Here is a 14,475-nt window from a genome sequence, read left to right as displayed (position 1 = left end):
GAGAGAAATAGCCCTCTCCGTGCTCCGTTCCCGTGGTGTAGTGGTTATCACGTGCGCTTCACACGCGCAAGGCCCCCGGTTCGATCCCGGGCGGGAACAGTGCACTACACTTTTGTTTTCTTTGCGATCGCAAATACGCAGAAGAAAAGAGGGAGAGAAATAGCCCTCTCCGTGCTCCGTTCCCGTGGTGTAGTGGTTATCACGTGCGCTTCACACGCGCAAGGCCCCCGGTTCGATCCCGGGCGGGAACAGTGCACTACACTTTTGTTTTCTTTGCGATCGCAAATACGCAGAAGAAAAGAGGGAGAGAAATAGCCCTCTCCGTGCTCCGTTCCCGTGGTGTAGTGGTTATCACGTGCGCTTCACACGCGCAAGGCCCCCGGTTCGATCCCGGGCGGGAACAGTGCACTACACTTTTGTTTTCTTTGCGATCGCGAATACGCAGAAGAAAAGAGGGAGAGAAATAGCCCTCTCCGTGCTCCGTTCCCGTGGTGTAGTGGTTATCACGTGCGCTTCACACGCGCAAGGCCCCCGGTTCGATCCCGGGCGGGAACAGTGCACTACACTTTTGTTTTCTTTGCGATCGCAAATACGCAGAAGAAAAGAGGGAGAGAAATAGCCCTCTCCGTGCTCCGTTCCCGTGGTGTAGTGGTTATCACGTGCGCTTCACACGCGCAAGGCCCCCGGTTCGATCCCGGGCGGGAACAGTGCACTACACTTTTGTTTTCTTTGCGATCGCAAATACGCAGAAGAAAAGAGGGAGAGAAATAGCCCTCTCCGTGCTCCGTTCCCGTGGTGTAGTGGTTATCACGTGCGCTTCACACGCGCAAGGCCCCCGGTTCGATCCCGGGCGGGAACAGTGCACTACACTTTTGTTTTCTTTGCGATCGCAAATACGCAGAAGAAAAGAGGGAGAGAAATAGCCGTCTCCGTGCTCCGTTCCCGTGGTGTAGTGGTTATCACGTGCGCTTCACACGCGCAAGGCCCCCGGTTCGATCCCGGGCGGGAACAGTGCACTACACTTTTGTTTTCTTTGCGATCGCAAATACGCAGAAGAAAAGAGGGAGAGAAATAGCCCTCTCCGTGCTCCGTTCCCGTGGTGTAGTGGTTATCACGTGCGCTTCACACGCGCAAGGCCCCCGGTTCGATCCCGGGCGGGAACAGTGCACTACACTTTTGTTTTCTTTGCGATCGCGAATACGCAGAAGAAAAGAGGGAGAGAAACAGCCGTCTCCGTGCTCCGTTCCCGTGGTGTAGTGGTTATCACGTGCGCTTCACACGCGCAAGGCCCCCGGTTCGATCCCGGGCGGGAACAGTGCACTACACTTTTGTTTTCTTTGCGATCGCGAATACGCAGAAGAAAAGAGGGAGAGAAATAGCCGTCTCCGTGCTCCGTTCCCGTGGTGTAGTGGTTATCACGTGCGCTTCACACGCGCAAGGCCCCCGGTTCGATCCCGGGCGGGAACAGTGCACTACACTTTTGTTTTCTTTGCGATCGCAAATACGCAGAAGAAAAGAGGGAGAGAAATAGCCCTCTCCGTGCTCCGTTCCCGTGGTGTAGTGGTTATCACGTGCGCTTCACACGCGCAAGGCCCCCGGTTCGATCCCGGGCGGGAACAGTGCACTACACTTTTGTTTTCTTTGCGATCGCAAATACGCAGAAGAAAAGAGGGAGAGAAATAGCCGTCTCCGTGCTCCGTTCCCGTGGTGTAGTGGTTATCACGTGCGCTTCACACGCGCAAGGCCCCCGGTTCGATCCCGGGCGGGAACAGTGCACTACACTTTTGTTTTCTTTGCGATCGCAAATACGCAGAAGAAAAGAGGGAGAGAAATAGCCCTCTCCGTGCTCCGTTCCCGTGGTGTAGTGGTTATCACGTGCGCTTCACACGCGCAAGGCCCCCGGTTCGATCCCGGGCGGGAACAGTGCACTACACTTTTGTTTTCTTTGCGATCGCGAATACGCAGAAGAAAAGAGGGAGAGAAACAGCCCTCTCCGTGCTCCGTTCCCGTGGTGTAGTGGTTATCACGTGCGCTTCACACGCGCAAGGCCCCCGGTTCGATCCCGGGCGGGAACAGTGCACTACACTTTTGTTTTCTTTGCGATCGCGAATACGCAGAAGAAAAGAGGGAGAGAAATAGCCCTCTCCGTGCTCCGTTCCCGTGGTGTAGTGGTTATCACGTGCGCTTCACACGCGCAAGGCCCCCGGTTCGATCCCGGGCGGGAACAGTGCACTACACTTTTGTTTTCTTTGCGATCGCGAATACGCAGAAGAAAAGAGGGAGAGAAATAGCCCTCTCCGTGCTCCGTTCCCGTGGTGTAGTGGTTATCACGTGCGCTTCACACGCGCAAGGCCCCCGGTTCGATCCCGGGCGGGAACAGTGCACTACACTTTTGTTTTCTTTGCGATCGCAAATACGCAGAAGAAAAGAGGGAGAGAAATAGCCCTCTCCGTGCTCCGTTCCCGTGGTGTAGTGGTTATCACGTGCGCTTCACACGCGCAAGGCCCCCGGTTCGATCCCGGGCGGGAACAGTGCACTACACTTTTGTTTTCTTTGCGATCGCAAATACGCAGAAGAAAAGAGGGAGAGAAATAGCCCTCTCCGTGCTCCGTTCCCGTGGTGTAGTGGTTATCACGTGCGCTTCACACGCGCAAGGCCCCCGGTTCGATCCCGGGCGGGAACAGTGCACTACACTTTTGTTTTCTTTGCGATCGCAAATACGCAGAAGAAAAGAGGGAGAGAAATAGCCCTCTCCGTGCTCCGTTCCCGTGGTGTAGTGGTTATCACGTGCGCTTCACACGCGCAAGGCCCCCGGTTCGATCCCGGGCGGGAACAGTGCACTACACTTTTGTTTTCTTTGCGATCGCAAATACGCAGAAGAAAAGAGGGAGAGAAATAGCCCTCTCCGTGCTCCGTTCCCGTGGTGTAGTGGTTATCACGTGCGCTTCACACGCGCAAGGCCCCCGGTTCGATCCCGGGCGGGAACAGTGCACTACACTTTTGTTTTCTTTGCGATCGCGAATACGCAGAAGAAAAGAGGGAGAGAAATAGCCCTCTCCGTGCTCCGTTCCCGTGGTGTAGTGGTTATCACGTGCGCTTCACACGCGCAAGGCCCCCGGTTCGATCCCGGGCGGGAACAGTGCACTACACTTTTGTTTTCTTTGCGATCGCAAATACGCAGAAGAAAAGAGGGAGAGAAATAGCCCTCTCCGTGCTCCGTTCCCGTGGTGTAGTGGTTATCACGTGCGCTTCACACGCGCAAGGCCCCCGGTTCGATCCCGGGCGGGAACAGTGCACTACACTTTTGTTTTCTTTGCGATCGCAAATACGCAGAAGAAAAGAGGGAGAGAAATAGCCCTCTCCGTGCTCCGTTCCCGTGGTGTAGTGGTTATCACGTGCGCTTCACACGCGCAAGGCCCCCGGTTCGATCCCGGGCGGGAACAGTGCACTACACTTTTGTTTTCTTTGCGATCGCAAATACGCAGAAGAAAAGAGGGAGAGAAATAGCCGTCTCCGTGCTCCGTTCCCGTGGTGTAGTGGTTATCACGTGCGCTTCACACGCGCAAGGCCCCCGGTTCGATCCCGGGCGGGAACAGTGCACTACACTTTTGTTTTCTTTGCGATCGCAAATACGCAGAAGAAAAGAGGGAGAGAAATAGCCCTCTCCGTGCTCCGTTCCCGTGGTGTAGTGGTTATCACGTGCGCTTCACACGCGCAAGGCCCCCGGTTCGATCCCGGGCGGGAACAGTGCACTACACTTTTGTTTTCTTTGCGATCGCGAATACGCAGAAGAAAAGAGGGAGAGAAACAGCCGTCTCCGTGCTCCGTTCCCGTGGTGTAGTGGTTATCACGTGCGCTTCACGCGCGCAAGGCCCCCGGTTCGATCCCGGGCGGGAACAGTGCACTACACTTTTGTTTTCTTTGCGATCGCGAATACGCAGAAGAAAAGAGGGAGAGAAACAGCCGTCTCCGTGCTCCGTTCCCGTGGTGTAGTGGTTATCACGTGCGCTTCACACGCGCAAGGCCCCCGGTTCGATCCCGGGCGGGAACAGTGCACTACACTTTTGTTTTCTTTGCGATCGCAAATACGCAGAAGAAAAGAGGGAGAGAAATAGCCGTCTCCGTGCTCCGTTCCCGTGGTGTAGTGGTTATCACGTGCGCTTCACACGCGCAAGGCCCCCGGTTCGATCCCGGGCGGGAACAGTGCACTACACTTTTGTTTTCTTTGCGATCGCGAATACGCAGAAGAAAAGAGGGAGAGAAATAGCCGTCTCCGTGCTCCGTTCCCGTGGTGTAGTGGTTATCACGTGCGCTTCACACGCGCAAGGCCCCCGGTTCGATCCCGGGCGGGAACAGTGCACTACACTTTTGTTTTCTTTGCGATCGCAAATACGCAGAAGAAAAGAGGGAGAGAAATAGCCCTCTCCGTGCTCCGTTCCCGTGGTGTAGTGGTTATCACGTGCGCTTCACACGCGCAAGGCCCCCGGTTCGATCCCGGGCGGGAACAGTGCACTACACTTTTGTTTTCTTTGCGATCGCGAATACGCAGAAGAAAAGAGGGAGAGAAATAGCCCTCTCCGTGCTCCGTTCCCGTGGTGTAGTGGTTATCACGTGCGCTTCACACGCGCAAGGCCCCCGGTTCGATCCCGGGCGGGAACAGTGCACTACACTTTTGTTTTCTTTGCGATCGCAAATACGCAGAAGAAAAGAGGGAGAGAAATAGCCCTCTCCGTGCTCCGTTCCCGTGGTGTAGTGGTTATCACGTGCGCTTCACACGCGCAAGGCCCCCGGTTCGATCCCGGGCGGGAACAGTGCACTACACTTTTGTTTTCTTTGCGATCGCAAATACGCAGAAGAAAAGAGGGAGAGAAATAGCCCTCTCCGTGCTCCGTTCCCGTGGTGTAGTGGTTATCACGTGCGCTTCACACGCGCAAGGCCCCCGGTTCGATCCCGGGCGGGAACAGTGCACTACACTTTTGTTTTCTTTGCGATCGCAAATACGCAGAAGAAAAGAGGGAGAGAAATAGCCCTCTCCGTGCTCCGTTCCCGTGGTGTAGTGGTTATCACGTGCGCTTCACACGCGCAAGGCCCCCGGTTCGATCCCGGGCGGGAACAGTGCACTACACTTTTGTTTTCTTTGCGATCGCAAATACGCAGAAGAAAAGAGGGAGAGAAATAGCCCTCTCCGTGCTCCGTTCCCGTGGTGTAGTGGTTATCACGTGCGCTTCACACGCGCAAGGCCCCCGGTTCGATCCCGGGCGGGAACAGTGCACTACACTTTTGTTTTCTTTGCGATCGCAAATACGCAGAAGAAAAGAGGGAGAGAAATAGCCGTCTCCGTGCTCCGTTCCCGTGGTGTAGTGGTTATCACGTGCGCTTCACACGCGCAAGGCCCCCGGTTCGATCCCGGGCGGGAACAGTGCACTACACTTTTGTTTTCTTTGCGATCGCAAATACGCAGAAGAAAAGAGGGAGAGAAATAGCCCTCTCCGTGCTCCGTTCCCGTGGTGTAGTGGTTATCACGTGCGCTTCACACGCGCAAGGCCCCCGGTTCGATCCCGGGCGGGAACAGTGCACTACACTTTTGTTTTCTTTGCGATCGCGAATACGCAGAAGAAAAGAGGGAGAGAAACAGCCGTCTCCGTGCTCCGTTCCCGTGGTGTAGTGGTTATCACGTGCGCTTCACGCGCGCAAGGCCCCCGGTTCGATCCCGGGCGGGAACAGTGCACTACACTTTTGTTTTCTTTGCGATCGCGAATACGCAGAAGAAAAGAGGGAGAGAAACAGCCGTCTCCGTGCTCCGTTCCCGTGGTGTAGTGGTTATCACGTGCGCTTCACACGCGCAAGGCCCCCGGTTCGATCCCGGGCGGGAACAGTGCACTACACTTTTGTTTTCTTTGCGATCGCAAATACGCAGAAGAAAAGAGGGAGAGAAATAGCCCTCTCCGTGCTCCGTTCCCGTGGTGTAGTGGTTATCACGTGCGCTTCACACGCGCAAGGCCCCCGGTTCGATCCCGGGCGGGAACAGTGCACTACACTTTTGTTTTCTTTGCGATCGCAAATACGCAGAAGAAAAGAGGGAGAGAAATAGCCCTCTCCGTGCTCCGTTCCCGTGGTGTAGTGGTTATCACGTGCGCTTCACACGCGCAAGGCCCCCGGTTCGATCCCGGGCGGGAACAGTGCACTACACTTTTGTTTTCTTTGCGATCGCGAATACGCAGAAGAAAAGAGGGAGAGAAACAGCCGTCTCCGTGCTCCGTTCCCGTGGTGTAGTGGTTATCACGTGCGCTTCACACGCGCAAGGCCCCCGGTTCGATCCCGGGCGGGAACAGTGCACTACACTTTTGTTTTCTTTGCGATCGCAAATACGCAGAAGAAAAGAGGGAGAGAAATAGCCCTCTCCGTGCTCCGTTCCCGTGGTGTAGTGGTTATCACGTGCGCTTCACACGCGCAAGGCCCCCGGTTCGATCCCGGGCGGGAACAGTGCACTACACTTTTGTTTTCTTTGCGATCGCAAATACGCAGAAGAAAAGAGGGAGAGAAATAGCCCTCTCCGTGCTCCGTTCCCGTGGTGTAGTGGTTATCACGTGCGCTTCACACGCGCAAGGCCCCCGGTTCGATCCCGGGCGGGAACAGTGCACTACACTTTTGTTTTCTTTGCGATCGCAAATACGCAGAAGAAAAGAGGGAGAGAAATAGCCGTCTCCGTGCTCCGTTCCCGTGGTGTAGTGGTTATCACGTGCGCTTCACACGCGCAAGGCCCCCGGTTCGATCCCGGGCGGGAACAGTGCACTACACTTTTGTTTTCTTTGCGATCGCGAATACGCAGAAGAAAAGAGGGAGAGAAATAGCCGTCTCCGTGCTCCGTTCCCGTGGTGTAGTGGTTATCACGTGCGCTTCACACGCGCAAGGCCCCCGGTTCGATCCCGGGCGGGAACAGTGCACTACACTTTTGTTTTCTTTGCGATCGCAAATACGCAGAAGAAAAGAGGGAGAGAAATAGCCCTCTCCGTGCTCCGTTCCCGTGGTGTAGTGGTTATCACGTGCGCTTCACACGCGCAAGGCCCCCGGTTCGATCCCGGGCGGGAACAGTGCACTACACTTTTGTTTTCTTTGCGATCGCAAATACGCAGAAGAAAAGAGGGAGAGAAATAGCCCTCTCCGTGCTCCGTTCCCGTGGTGGGTGCCAGTCCGCTCGTCTGTACGGCAAGGCTGTCCCTTGTCTCCTTTGCTTTTTACCCTGTACCTCGAACCCTTTTGTATGGCAGTCATACGGGATGAAAACATTCGTGGTTTTAGGCTGCACGCCGCAGAAGTTAAAATGCTAGCTTATGCAGATGACGTCGCCGTCTTTTGTGAAGACAGGGAAAGCGTGGTCGAGGCTGTCCGCCTTGCAAGATCCTTTTGTAGGTACACTGGTGCCCAGATAAACTTCAAAAAAAGTGTTGGGATATGGCATGGAAGCTGGGACGCGACACCCACAAAATTCGCCGGTATGCAGTGGACTACAGTGCCTTCACTGTATCTAGGAGTTCCCCTTGAGTGCTATCGGGACTCGACACAGTTGTGGACCGGACAAATAGAATCAATGAAAGAAAAGATAAAAGGATGGCAGGGCCGGGGATTGTCAGTGTTTGCACGTGCTTCAGCTTGCAATGTTTTTTTGATTGCCAAAGTTTGGTACATACTGCAAGTAATGTTCATGTCCCGTGTAAACGTTCAAAAAATGCATCGAGTGTTTGCTATCTTCATCTGGAACTCCACTTGGGAGCGATCCAGTCGAACAAATCTTTTTCGCACAGTTCGAAATGGAGGCCTTGGGCTCTCACACTTGTTTATTAGACAGATCGTATCGCGGTTCTTCTTCCTGCGAGATGAAAGAAATGTTTTTCTCCGTACAGTCATTCAGGCGAAAATGGCAACAGAACTGCCTGAATTTGTTGTGTCCACATCTAGTGCTATCACTATAAGAGCGACTGGTTACTATCGTGAAGTCGTTGCATCTTTTAGAATACTCTGCGCACGTTTTTCGCTGGAGTATTTGTGTTCAGTGAGAAAAAAGAAACTATACGCAGATTTAGTTGACAGCATGTTGCCTATTCCACTGTATAGGAGTGTTCACTGTGGAGGCCCAGGAAAAGATGTGCTGAAACGAGTCAAAAGGATGCCTGTGATACCTGCTGCGAAAACTTTCTTTTTCCACCTACACACGAACACCCTCCCCGTTAAAGTATGGCTAGAACAGAAAGGAATATTCGTACCCTGGACTACCAATTGCCTGCTGTGTAAAAAGCCTGAAACAATTGAACACGCCTTCATTGAGTGTAGGGACGCTGTCTTTCACTGGGACATCTTGCAGCGCACTCTTAAAAAAGAACTCCCCATAAACCCCTATGGAATTCGGTTCCTTCCAGTTGAAAGTGATGACGGGCCACCGTTCGACATGTTCATGTTGCTGGGCCTCCACAGTTTGTGGAAAACCAGAATGGCTGTACGTCATGCTGATGTGAATGTGTGCTCTGCGCGAGAGAACTTCATTGAAAGTATGTCACTATTAAGAGAAGTGTATCGTGCACAAGGCGAAACCCCAGACTGGGTTAGCATCCTTGATGAGCTGGTGTGCCTCAAGAAATTTTAGCGACCATCCCACCTGATTTGATGTGGGTGCACTGTGTATATGAATGTTTTTTTTGTGTGTGTGTTAATGTCTAAGCAGGCAATAAAGAAAAAAAAAACCGTTCCCGTGGTGTAGTGGTTATCACGTGCGCTTCACACGCGCAAGGCCCCCGGTTCGATCCCGGGCGGGAACAGTGCACTACACTTTTGTTTTCTTTGCGATCGCGAATACGCAGAAGAAAAGAGGGAGAGAAATAGCCCTCTCCGTGCTCCGTTCCCGTGGTGTAGTCCACTTCCGGCCACCGTTGTGTTCGGACGTGGGTAACATGGGCTCCCAAGGAGCGGATTCAGCGGCCTTTCCAAGCCGCGGAAACAGGTCTTTTGCTTCGGTCGACCAGGACTACCAAGTTGTATTGCCTCAACTGCGAACAGGTCAGGTTGTTACGGATACCATTTTCCTTCACGCGGATTTACGTGCGCGCCCATACCGAGTGGAAGATTTTCGCGATGCCTTGGAAAATCTTGGAGCGCTTCCCGACGTTATCGCTCTGGGGGAGTACAGGATGAATCACGTTTGGGCCGTGACATTCAAGAGCGCTGAAGCAACGAAGAAAATGTTGTCAAAAGGTGAATTCCGAGTGAAGAGTCGCCGGTGCCTGGTAGTTAACCCCAACGACCAAGGCTTACGAATGAAGCTGCACTGGCTTCTTTACGGGGTCAGCGATGATGAAGTGCGTGCGGCCTTGGCTCCGTATGGAAAGGTTACGGAAGTAACGACGGAAAAATGACGCGTAAGAGGTATCACAGAAATAGCATCGACAACCCGCCTAGTGACCATGAAACTGGGAGCCGGAGTCACTATCGACGACGTACCCCACCAGTTGCGTGTAGGAAGCGAACTCGCCCTAGTTGTTGTGCCGAACCGAGCACCATTATGCCTTCGTTGCAACACCACTGGCCACATTCGACGTGACTGCCGTGTACCTCGCTGTTCCCAGTGTAGGCGTTTCGGCCACACGGAACTAGACTGCGTGACCACATATGCGAGCATCACCGGAAAAGCAACGAAGGACGCGGATGCAGAGCTCTTAATGGATGCAGCAGACGCCGAAGAAGCCGCTGGTGGGCGAAAGCAGGTCGACACAAAGAGCGCAAATGAAAAAGTTGCCCCTACCGACGCGTGGAAAGGTGTTTTCGCTGATAACACCACACCCCAGACAAATGGAGTCCCTGTGACGCCGGAAACAGAAGAGGCGGACAAAGTCAAACCCGTTGAAGCAGCGTTGAGTGAGGAAGCAGAAGCCGTCGCACAGCCCATGGAACTTGAGCCTGGTGCTTCTACCAAGAGACCGCGCGACGATGCAGGCAACGAAATGGGCAAGCCCAGTGCAAGCAGCGGAGAAGAACCGCCCACCAAGACAGTCGTGAAGACCGGCCTTCAAATGGGCAGACGGCCCAGCTTCAAACCGAAACCCAGCCTCCCTCCTGACCGGAAAACTGAGGGAAATAAACCCTCGTAACAACGAGGGTCAACGCATAGAGCAGCAATTCCACCACTTCTGAACACCGAGCACCTACCATGGCGTCAAGTCACCTAGCTACAGAGCCACAGCAGCATCCACCCGAGGACTGCTGGCTGGACGCGACGTTGTCCGTCGCTGGAAAGAATCGACCGTGTGGCAACATAAAAGATCGAGGTAAACTCCATGCGGTCCACCTGTTTCAGATGAACCATGACACTTAACCTTAAAAGGCCCCTTCGTCTAGGCACTTTAAACGTTCGCGGTTTGGCTAGCAGGAGACGCCAGTACCAATTAAGCCGGCTTTTTCAAGAAAATGATTTAGATATTGTCGCCGTGCAAGAGACAAAGGTGGAAGGTCAGGAACAGACGGACCGCATGGTGCAGCCATTTAGAGCAATGTATAACGTCTGCGTATGTCATGCGGTGGGAACTTCTGGAGGCTGCACACTCTTTATTCGTAACAGTGCTGGTATTGTAGAGGAACAAGTTATTATATGTGGAACTGGCCGATTTGTCATACTTGATTGTTCCTTTTCTGGCTTTAAGTGGCGTATTTTGTGCGTGTATGCTCCAAATGATGAATGTGCACGTAGAATTTTTTTTGAACAGCTAGAAGAATACCTGAAGTGCGAGCGATACCTTATATTGATGGGGGATTTCAACTGTGTGTGCAGAGCACAAGACCGAGCTAAACAAATGAAACGAATGGATACGAGCGCACAGTTTTTAAACATACTTGTGAATGATTATGAATTTGAAGATGTCGGTATTCTGTTATCGACAGGCAAAGCTTCCACTTATACGCACTATCAAGGTGAAAGTCATGCGCGATTAGACCGAGCTTATATTGCAATGCAGCTCGTGCCATTGTGTCAAAGTTACGAGGTAAAACATGTATCCCTTTCTGATCATAGTCTAGTGACGTTTGATTTAGGGCAAAAACGAAAAGAAACGAAATTTAATTGGGATCTTTGGAAGTTTAATGCCAAACTGCTCGATGATGAAAGCTTTATCAGAGATATAAGTGAAATGATTAATTCCTCTATGACAGCGCAACCTAATCACTGTATTGAAACATGGGAAACTCTCAAAACTGATGTTAAAATAAAAGCGATAGGAAAAGCAACTGCACTACGCCGCAAGGAAAAACAAGAAGAAAAAGAACTAACCAGCGAACTAGAATTTCTCATGTCTACAGAATGTCAGAACGCTGGATCTTGCATGAAGCAGATAAAGGAAATAAAAAGTAAGCTCGAACTTATCGACCAAGAACGATACAAGGGAGCGATGGTACGAGCGCGAGCGGAACGACTGTGGAATGGGGAAACGCCTACGAAACGGGCGCTAAGTGACGAAAAGAGATACGCGACAAAAAATGAAATACAAGCAATAATATATCAAAACGAGGAAACGTCCGAACCCACAATGATAGAGCAAGCATTCGTAGATTATTATCGTGAACTGCTTGGGAACAAGAAAAAAATAATAGAAGGATTTGAGCGAGATTTTCTTCATTTAATGCCACGTCTCGAAGATGACATTAAAGCAAGCCTGGAATTTCCAATCAGATTGCGAGAAATTGAAGACGCCATAGATGGACTTGGTGCAGGAAAGGCTCCCGGGCCTGATGGTTTAGGTGCGCCCTTTTATAAGGCTTTCAAATGTCAACTCAGCCAATTATTGCATAATGTCTTCAAGGAAATGTATGCAACACAGCGAATGCCGCCATCGTTCCGAACCGCTCATACAGTGCTAATCCCTAAGTGCGAGGACCCGGTTAAACTGTTGTCAGTAAAGTCTTATCGACCAATAAGCCTCACGAACTGTGATTACAAAATATTCACGAAAGTGTTAGCAAAGAGACTTCAAAGTGTTGTAACGCGACTAGTGGGACCGCATCAAACATGTGGAATCAAGGGCAGAACAATTTCCACCAATACTCATGTAGCTCGCTGTGTCCTTGAGTGCTGTGATGCTCTCTCATGTCAGGTTGCAGTGTTGCAACTAGATTTGGAGAAAGCGTTTGACAATGTGTCACATGAAGTACTATTTTCAATATTAGAATATGTTAATGTCGGCGGACTGATATTAGAAGGAGTAAAAATGGCCTACTCAGAGTGCAGCACACGCATCATTATAAACAAGAAGTTAAGTGAACCAATCCAGCTTCTCTCCAGTGTGAGGCAGGGATGTGCAATTTCGTCATTACTCTTTGATATTTACTTAGAACCTTTCTGCTTGAGTTTAATAAATAGTCAAAGCGTACGCGGTTTTATGCTTGAAACGACGGAAGTCAAGGTCCTCGCATACGCTGATGACATTGCTGTCTTTTGCAAAGATGCCGAAAGCATCAAAGAGGTGGTTAGGTTGACTGGCGAGTTTTGCAAGGAATCTGGCTGCAAGATCAATTGGGAGAAGACCGTAGGTTTCTGGCATGGAGAGTGGAGCGAGAGGCCTGAATTATTTGCTGGCATCCAATGGACAGCAATGCCAACAACGTACTTAGGTGTCCCATTACAATGTTATGAAGACACCGAATCGTATTGGAACGAGGAAACAGATCGCTTGAAAGAGAAGACGCAGGGATGGCAAGGACGAAATTTGTCAATGTTTGCCCGTGCAACTACTTGTAATCTATTCTTAGTTGCCAAGTTGTGGTATGTTATGCAAGTATTGTTCATGTCGCGTACTAACCTACAAAAAATTAATAGAGTATTTGCAGTGTTTATTTGGGGAGGAAGTTGGGAACGAACGAGTCGAACTAATCTGTTTTTGTCCGTCAGAAAAGGAGGCCTTGGCCTGTCGCACCTGTTTATCAGACAGATTGTGTCGCGTTTTATATTTTTAAGAGATCAGTGTGACCCATTTCTGCGTACAGTTATGCAAGTTTGTTTACACAATGCACTACCTGAATTCATCGTCTCTACAAATAAGACTGCGATGCACCGTATAAAAGGTTATTGGCGCGAGGTTGTAGTAGCCTTTCGCATGCTTAAAGTAAGGTTCTCCATAGAATACTTGAGTACGGTAAAAAAGAAAAAGCTCTACAAGGATTTACTGGATGTGATGTTACCTCTGCCAGTGTACAGAAGCATATACACTGGAGGCTGTGGACAAGACGTCTTAAAACGGGTTAAAGCAATGCCGATAAGACCACATGTAAAAACCTTTTTCTTCAAGCTCCATACAAACACTCTACCTGTAAAAACGTGGCTACAAGATAAAGGAATAATTGTACCGTGGACAGTCAACTGCATACTATGCCAAAAACCAGAGACAATAGAACATGTATTTATTGAATGCTGGGATCCCATTTTTCACTGGGACATCCTTCAGCGAACTATCAAAAAGGACTTACCTATTACACCACATGGAATCCGATATTTACCAGTTGAGAATCACGGCGACATTCCCTGCGACATGATAATGGTACTCAGCCTCCATAGTATATGGAAAACCCGAATGTCGGTAAGACATGCCGACACTAACGCTCGGCCTGTAAGGGAAAATTTTATTGAACATGTAGCGTATATGCGAGAGCTTTACCGAGCCCAGCCAGAAACACCTGATTGGGTTACACTGTTTGATGAGTTGATTAATTTCAAAAGGTTTTGAGATCCTTCTGTTGTTTTCTGTATTGTGTAAACAGGCAATAAAGAAAAAAAAATTCCCGTAGTGTAGTGGTTATCACGTGCGCTTTACACGCGCTATGCCCCCGGTTCGATCCTGGGCGGGAACAGTGCATTATACTTTTGTTTTCTTTGCGATCGCGAATACGCAGAAGAAAAGAGGGAGAGAAATAGCCGTCTCCGCGCTCCGTTCCCGTAGTGTAGTGGTTATCACGTGCATTCTGCTTCCGGCAGCCGAGCTGAGCTGTCAGCAGAATCATGGGCTCCAGTGGAGCAGCGACAGCGGCCACTTCTGGCCGCGGATCCAGGCTAAACGACGATAAGGATTATGCCTTTATTTTGCCGCAACTGCCTAAAGGAGAAGTTGTTATTAACACCGTCTTTTTGCACGGTGATGTACGTGCCAGACCTTATAAGGTGGAAGATTTCCGAGACGCCCTTCTGCCGACGGGCCTGCTGCCTGATGTGGTATGCATAGGGGCGTACCAGATCAACCACGTCTGGGCAGTGACCCTGAGCGATGCGACTGCCACAAAGAGGCTTCTGGACCTTAAGGAACTTCAAGTTAAGGGACGACGGTGCGTCATCGTTGACCCGCAGGATCAGCAGGTGAAGCTAAGACTTCATTGGCTGCTGTACGGCGTTGCCGACGAGGACGTGCGGACAGCATTCGCGGCTTTCGGCAAGGTGGAGGAGGTGAGCCGGGA

General features: G+C 51.1%; 1 protein-coding gene and 49 non-coding genes across 50 annotated transcripts; all 50 read left to right on the top strand.

Moving 5' to 3' along the window:
* The first annotated feature begins 26 nt into the window (after positions 1–26).
* TRNAV-CAC (transfer RNA valine (anticodon CAC)) lies at positions 27–99 on the top strand. The gene has a single exon. It is a non-coding gene; the product is annotated as a tRNA-Val (tRNA).
* Positions 100–178: 79 nt separating this feature from the next.
* Positions 179–251, top strand: TRNAV-CAC (transfer RNA valine (anticodon CAC)). The gene has a single exon. It is a non-coding gene; the product is annotated as a tRNA-Val (tRNA).
* A 79-nt stretch (positions 252–330) lies between these two features.
* TRNAV-CAC (transfer RNA valine (anticodon CAC)) lies at positions 331–403 on the top strand. The gene has a single exon. It is a non-coding gene; the product is annotated as a tRNA-Val (tRNA).
* A 79-nt stretch (positions 404–482) lies between these two features.
* Positions 483–555, top strand: TRNAV-CAC (transfer RNA valine (anticodon CAC)). The gene has a single exon. It is a non-coding gene; the product is annotated as a tRNA-Val (tRNA).
* Positions 556–634: 79 nt separating this feature from the next.
* Positions 635–707, top strand: TRNAV-CAC (transfer RNA valine (anticodon CAC)). Its single transcript has one exon. It is a non-coding gene; the product is annotated as a tRNA-Val (tRNA).
* A 79-nt stretch (positions 708–786) lies between these two features.
* On the top strand, positions 787–859 carry TRNAV-CAC (transfer RNA valine (anticodon CAC)). The gene has a single exon. It is a non-coding gene; the product is annotated as a tRNA-Val (tRNA).
* A 79-nt stretch (positions 860–938) lies between these two features.
* TRNAV-CAC (transfer RNA valine (anticodon CAC)) lies at positions 939–1,011 on the top strand. The gene has a single exon. It is a non-coding gene; the product is annotated as a tRNA-Val (tRNA).
* Positions 1,012–1,090: 79 nt separating this feature from the next.
* Positions 1,091–1,163, top strand: TRNAV-CAC (transfer RNA valine (anticodon CAC)). Its single transcript has one exon. It is a non-coding gene; the product is annotated as a tRNA-Val (tRNA).
* A 79-nt stretch (positions 1,164–1,242) lies between these two features.
* Positions 1,243–1,315, top strand: TRNAV-CAC (transfer RNA valine (anticodon CAC)). The gene has a single exon. It is a non-coding gene; the product is annotated as a tRNA-Val (tRNA).
* A 79-nt stretch (positions 1,316–1,394) lies between these two features.
* Positions 1,395–1,467, top strand: TRNAV-CAC (transfer RNA valine (anticodon CAC)). Its single transcript has one exon. It is a non-coding gene; the product is annotated as a tRNA-Val (tRNA).
* A 79-nt stretch (positions 1,468–1,546) lies between these two features.
* Positions 1,547–1,619, top strand: TRNAV-CAC (transfer RNA valine (anticodon CAC)). The gene has a single exon. It is a non-coding gene; the product is annotated as a tRNA-Val (tRNA).
* Positions 1,620–1,698: 79 nt separating this feature from the next.
* TRNAV-CAC (transfer RNA valine (anticodon CAC)) lies at positions 1,699–1,771 on the top strand. Its single transcript has one exon. It is a non-coding gene; the product is annotated as a tRNA-Val (tRNA).
* Positions 1,772–1,850: 79 nt separating this feature from the next.
* TRNAV-CAC (transfer RNA valine (anticodon CAC)) lies at positions 1,851–1,923 on the top strand. Its single transcript has one exon. It is a non-coding gene; the product is annotated as a tRNA-Val (tRNA).
* Positions 1,924–2,002: 79 nt separating this feature from the next.
* On the top strand, positions 2,003–2,075 carry TRNAV-CAC (transfer RNA valine (anticodon CAC)). Its single transcript has one exon. It is a non-coding gene; the product is annotated as a tRNA-Val (tRNA).
* A 79-nt stretch (positions 2,076–2,154) lies between these two features.
* On the top strand, positions 2,155–2,227 carry TRNAV-CAC (transfer RNA valine (anticodon CAC)). Its single transcript has one exon. It is a non-coding gene; the product is annotated as a tRNA-Val (tRNA).
* A 79-nt stretch (positions 2,228–2,306) lies between these two features.
* Positions 2,307–2,379, top strand: TRNAV-CAC (transfer RNA valine (anticodon CAC)). Its single transcript has one exon. It is a non-coding gene; the product is annotated as a tRNA-Val (tRNA).
* A 79-nt stretch (positions 2,380–2,458) lies between these two features.
* TRNAV-CAC (transfer RNA valine (anticodon CAC)) lies at positions 2,459–2,531 on the top strand. The gene has a single exon. It is a non-coding gene; the product is annotated as a tRNA-Val (tRNA).
* A 79-nt stretch (positions 2,532–2,610) lies between these two features.
* TRNAV-CAC (transfer RNA valine (anticodon CAC)) lies at positions 2,611–2,683 on the top strand. Its single transcript has one exon. It is a non-coding gene; the product is annotated as a tRNA-Val (tRNA).
* A 79-nt stretch (positions 2,684–2,762) lies between these two features.
* On the top strand, positions 2,763–2,835 carry TRNAV-CAC (transfer RNA valine (anticodon CAC)). Its single transcript has one exon. It is a non-coding gene; the product is annotated as a tRNA-Val (tRNA).
* Positions 2,836–2,914: 79 nt separating this feature from the next.
* TRNAV-CAC (transfer RNA valine (anticodon CAC)) lies at positions 2,915–2,987 on the top strand. Its single transcript has one exon. It is a non-coding gene; the product is annotated as a tRNA-Val (tRNA).
* A 79-nt stretch (positions 2,988–3,066) lies between these two features.
* On the top strand, positions 3,067–3,139 carry TRNAV-CAC (transfer RNA valine (anticodon CAC)). The gene has a single exon. It is a non-coding gene; the product is annotated as a tRNA-Val (tRNA).
* Positions 3,140–3,218: 79 nt separating this feature from the next.
* Positions 3,219–3,291, top strand: TRNAV-CAC (transfer RNA valine (anticodon CAC)). The gene has a single exon. It is a non-coding gene; the product is annotated as a tRNA-Val (tRNA).
* Positions 3,292–3,370: 79 nt separating this feature from the next.
* TRNAV-CAC (transfer RNA valine (anticodon CAC)) lies at positions 3,371–3,443 on the top strand. Its single transcript has one exon. It is a non-coding gene; the product is annotated as a tRNA-Val (tRNA).
* A 79-nt stretch (positions 3,444–3,522) lies between these two features.
* Positions 3,523–3,595, top strand: TRNAV-CAC (transfer RNA valine (anticodon CAC)). The gene has a single exon. It is a non-coding gene; the product is annotated as a tRNA-Val (tRNA).
* Positions 3,596–3,674: 79 nt separating this feature from the next.
* Positions 3,675–3,747, top strand: TRNAV-CAC (transfer RNA valine (anticodon CAC)). The gene has a single exon. It is a non-coding gene; the product is annotated as a tRNA-Val (tRNA).
* Positions 3,748–3,826: 79 nt separating this feature from the next.
* Positions 3,827–3,899, top strand: TRNAV-CAC (transfer RNA valine (anticodon CAC)). Its single transcript has one exon. It is a non-coding gene; the product is annotated as a tRNA-Val (tRNA).
* A 79-nt stretch (positions 3,900–3,978) lies between these two features.
* On the top strand, positions 3,979–4,051 carry TRNAV-CAC (transfer RNA valine (anticodon CAC)). The gene has a single exon. It is a non-coding gene; the product is annotated as a tRNA-Val (tRNA).
* Positions 4,052–4,130: 79 nt separating this feature from the next.
* TRNAV-CAC (transfer RNA valine (anticodon CAC)) lies at positions 4,131–4,203 on the top strand. The gene has a single exon. It is a non-coding gene; the product is annotated as a tRNA-Val (tRNA).
* A 79-nt stretch (positions 4,204–4,282) lies between these two features.
* TRNAV-CAC (transfer RNA valine (anticodon CAC)) lies at positions 4,283–4,355 on the top strand. The gene has a single exon. It is a non-coding gene; the product is annotated as a tRNA-Val (tRNA).
* Positions 4,356–4,434: 79 nt separating this feature from the next.
* On the top strand, positions 4,435–4,507 carry TRNAV-CAC (transfer RNA valine (anticodon CAC)). Its single transcript has one exon. It is a non-coding gene; the product is annotated as a tRNA-Val (tRNA).
* Positions 4,508–4,586: 79 nt separating this feature from the next.
* TRNAV-CAC (transfer RNA valine (anticodon CAC)) lies at positions 4,587–4,659 on the top strand. The gene has a single exon. It is a non-coding gene; the product is annotated as a tRNA-Val (tRNA).
* A 79-nt stretch (positions 4,660–4,738) lies between these two features.
* On the top strand, positions 4,739–4,811 carry TRNAV-CAC (transfer RNA valine (anticodon CAC)). Its single transcript has one exon. It is a non-coding gene; the product is annotated as a tRNA-Val (tRNA).
* A 79-nt stretch (positions 4,812–4,890) lies between these two features.
* On the top strand, positions 4,891–4,963 carry TRNAV-CAC (transfer RNA valine (anticodon CAC)). Its single transcript has one exon. It is a non-coding gene; the product is annotated as a tRNA-Val (tRNA).
* Positions 4,964–5,042: 79 nt separating this feature from the next.
* On the top strand, positions 5,043–5,115 carry TRNAV-CAC (transfer RNA valine (anticodon CAC)). Its single transcript has one exon. It is a non-coding gene; the product is annotated as a tRNA-Val (tRNA).
* A 79-nt stretch (positions 5,116–5,194) lies between these two features.
* Positions 5,195–5,267, top strand: TRNAV-CAC (transfer RNA valine (anticodon CAC)). Its single transcript has one exon. It is a non-coding gene; the product is annotated as a tRNA-Val (tRNA).
* A 79-nt stretch (positions 5,268–5,346) lies between these two features.
* TRNAV-CAC (transfer RNA valine (anticodon CAC)) lies at positions 5,347–5,419 on the top strand. The gene has a single exon. It is a non-coding gene; the product is annotated as a tRNA-Val (tRNA).
* A 79-nt stretch (positions 5,420–5,498) lies between these two features.
* Positions 5,499–5,571, top strand: TRNAV-CAC (transfer RNA valine (anticodon CAC)). The gene has a single exon. It is a non-coding gene; the product is annotated as a tRNA-Val (tRNA).
* Positions 5,572–5,650: 79 nt separating this feature from the next.
* Positions 5,651–5,723, top strand: TRNAV-CAC (transfer RNA valine (anticodon CAC)). The gene has a single exon. It is a non-coding gene; the product is annotated as a tRNA-Val (tRNA).
* A 79-nt stretch (positions 5,724–5,802) lies between these two features.
* TRNAV-CAC (transfer RNA valine (anticodon CAC)) lies at positions 5,803–5,875 on the top strand. The gene has a single exon. It is a non-coding gene; the product is annotated as a tRNA-Val (tRNA).
* Positions 5,876–5,954: 79 nt separating this feature from the next.
* TRNAV-CAC (transfer RNA valine (anticodon CAC)) lies at positions 5,955–6,027 on the top strand. The gene has a single exon. It is a non-coding gene; the product is annotated as a tRNA-Val (tRNA).
* A 79-nt stretch (positions 6,028–6,106) lies between these two features.
* On the top strand, positions 6,107–6,179 carry TRNAV-CAC (transfer RNA valine (anticodon CAC)). The gene has a single exon. It is a non-coding gene; the product is annotated as a tRNA-Val (tRNA).
* A 79-nt stretch (positions 6,180–6,258) lies between these two features.
* On the top strand, positions 6,259–6,331 carry TRNAV-CAC (transfer RNA valine (anticodon CAC)). The gene has a single exon. It is a non-coding gene; the product is annotated as a tRNA-Val (tRNA).
* A 79-nt stretch (positions 6,332–6,410) lies between these two features.
* On the top strand, positions 6,411–6,483 carry TRNAV-CAC (transfer RNA valine (anticodon CAC)). The gene has a single exon. It is a non-coding gene; the product is annotated as a tRNA-Val (tRNA).
* Positions 6,484–6,562: 79 nt separating this feature from the next.
* On the top strand, positions 6,563–6,635 carry TRNAV-CAC (transfer RNA valine (anticodon CAC)). Its single transcript has one exon. It is a non-coding gene; the product is annotated as a tRNA-Val (tRNA).
* A 79-nt stretch (positions 6,636–6,714) lies between these two features.
* Positions 6,715–6,787, top strand: TRNAV-CAC (transfer RNA valine (anticodon CAC)). Its single transcript has one exon. It is a non-coding gene; the product is annotated as a tRNA-Val (tRNA).
* Positions 6,788–6,866: 79 nt separating this feature from the next.
* TRNAV-CAC (transfer RNA valine (anticodon CAC)) lies at positions 6,867–6,939 on the top strand. The gene has a single exon. It is a non-coding gene; the product is annotated as a tRNA-Val (tRNA).
* A 79-nt stretch (positions 6,940–7,018) lies between these two features.
* TRNAV-CAC (transfer RNA valine (anticodon CAC)) lies at positions 7,019–7,091 on the top strand. The gene has a single exon. It is a non-coding gene; the product is annotated as a tRNA-Val (tRNA).
* A 635-nt stretch (positions 7,092–7,726) lies between these two features.
* Positions 7,727–8,638, top strand: LOC139055809 (uncharacterized). Its single transcript, XM_070533358.1, has one exon. It carries the CDS (start codon positions 7,727–7,729, stop codon positions 8,636–8,638), a length of 912 nt encoding a protein of 303 aa, XP_070389459.1.
* A 99-nt stretch (positions 8,639–8,737) lies between these two features.
* TRNAV-CAC (transfer RNA valine (anticodon CAC)) lies at positions 8,738–8,810 on the top strand. The gene has a single exon. It is a non-coding gene; the product is annotated as a tRNA-Val (tRNA).
* A 4,995-nt stretch (positions 8,811–13,805) lies between these two features.
* Positions 13,806–13,878, top strand: TRNAV-UAC (transfer RNA valine (anticodon UAC)). The gene has a single exon. It is a non-coding gene; the product is annotated as a tRNA-Val (tRNA).
* Positions 13,879–14,475: the final 597 nt, after the last annotated feature.

This window comes from Dermacentor albipictus, chromosome 2 (genome assembly GCF_038994185.2).
Source record: "Dermacentor albipictus isolate Rhodes 1998 colony chromosome 2, USDA_Dalb.pri_finalv2, whole genome shotgun sequence".
Classification (NCBI taxonomy): Eukaryota; Metazoa; Arthropoda; class Arachnida; order Ixodida; family Ixodidae; genus Dermacentor; species Dermacentor albipictus.
The sequence above is the reverse complement of the archived record's forward strand: the minus strand, read 5'-3'. Positions and strand labels throughout refer to the sequence as shown.

Bases quoted from the DNA above. Each gene is read 5' to 3' on its own strand.
- LOC139055809 (XM_070533358.1), top strand. From the start codon at position 7,727: ATGCATCGAGTGTTTGCTATCTTCATCTGGAACTCCACTTGGGAGCGA.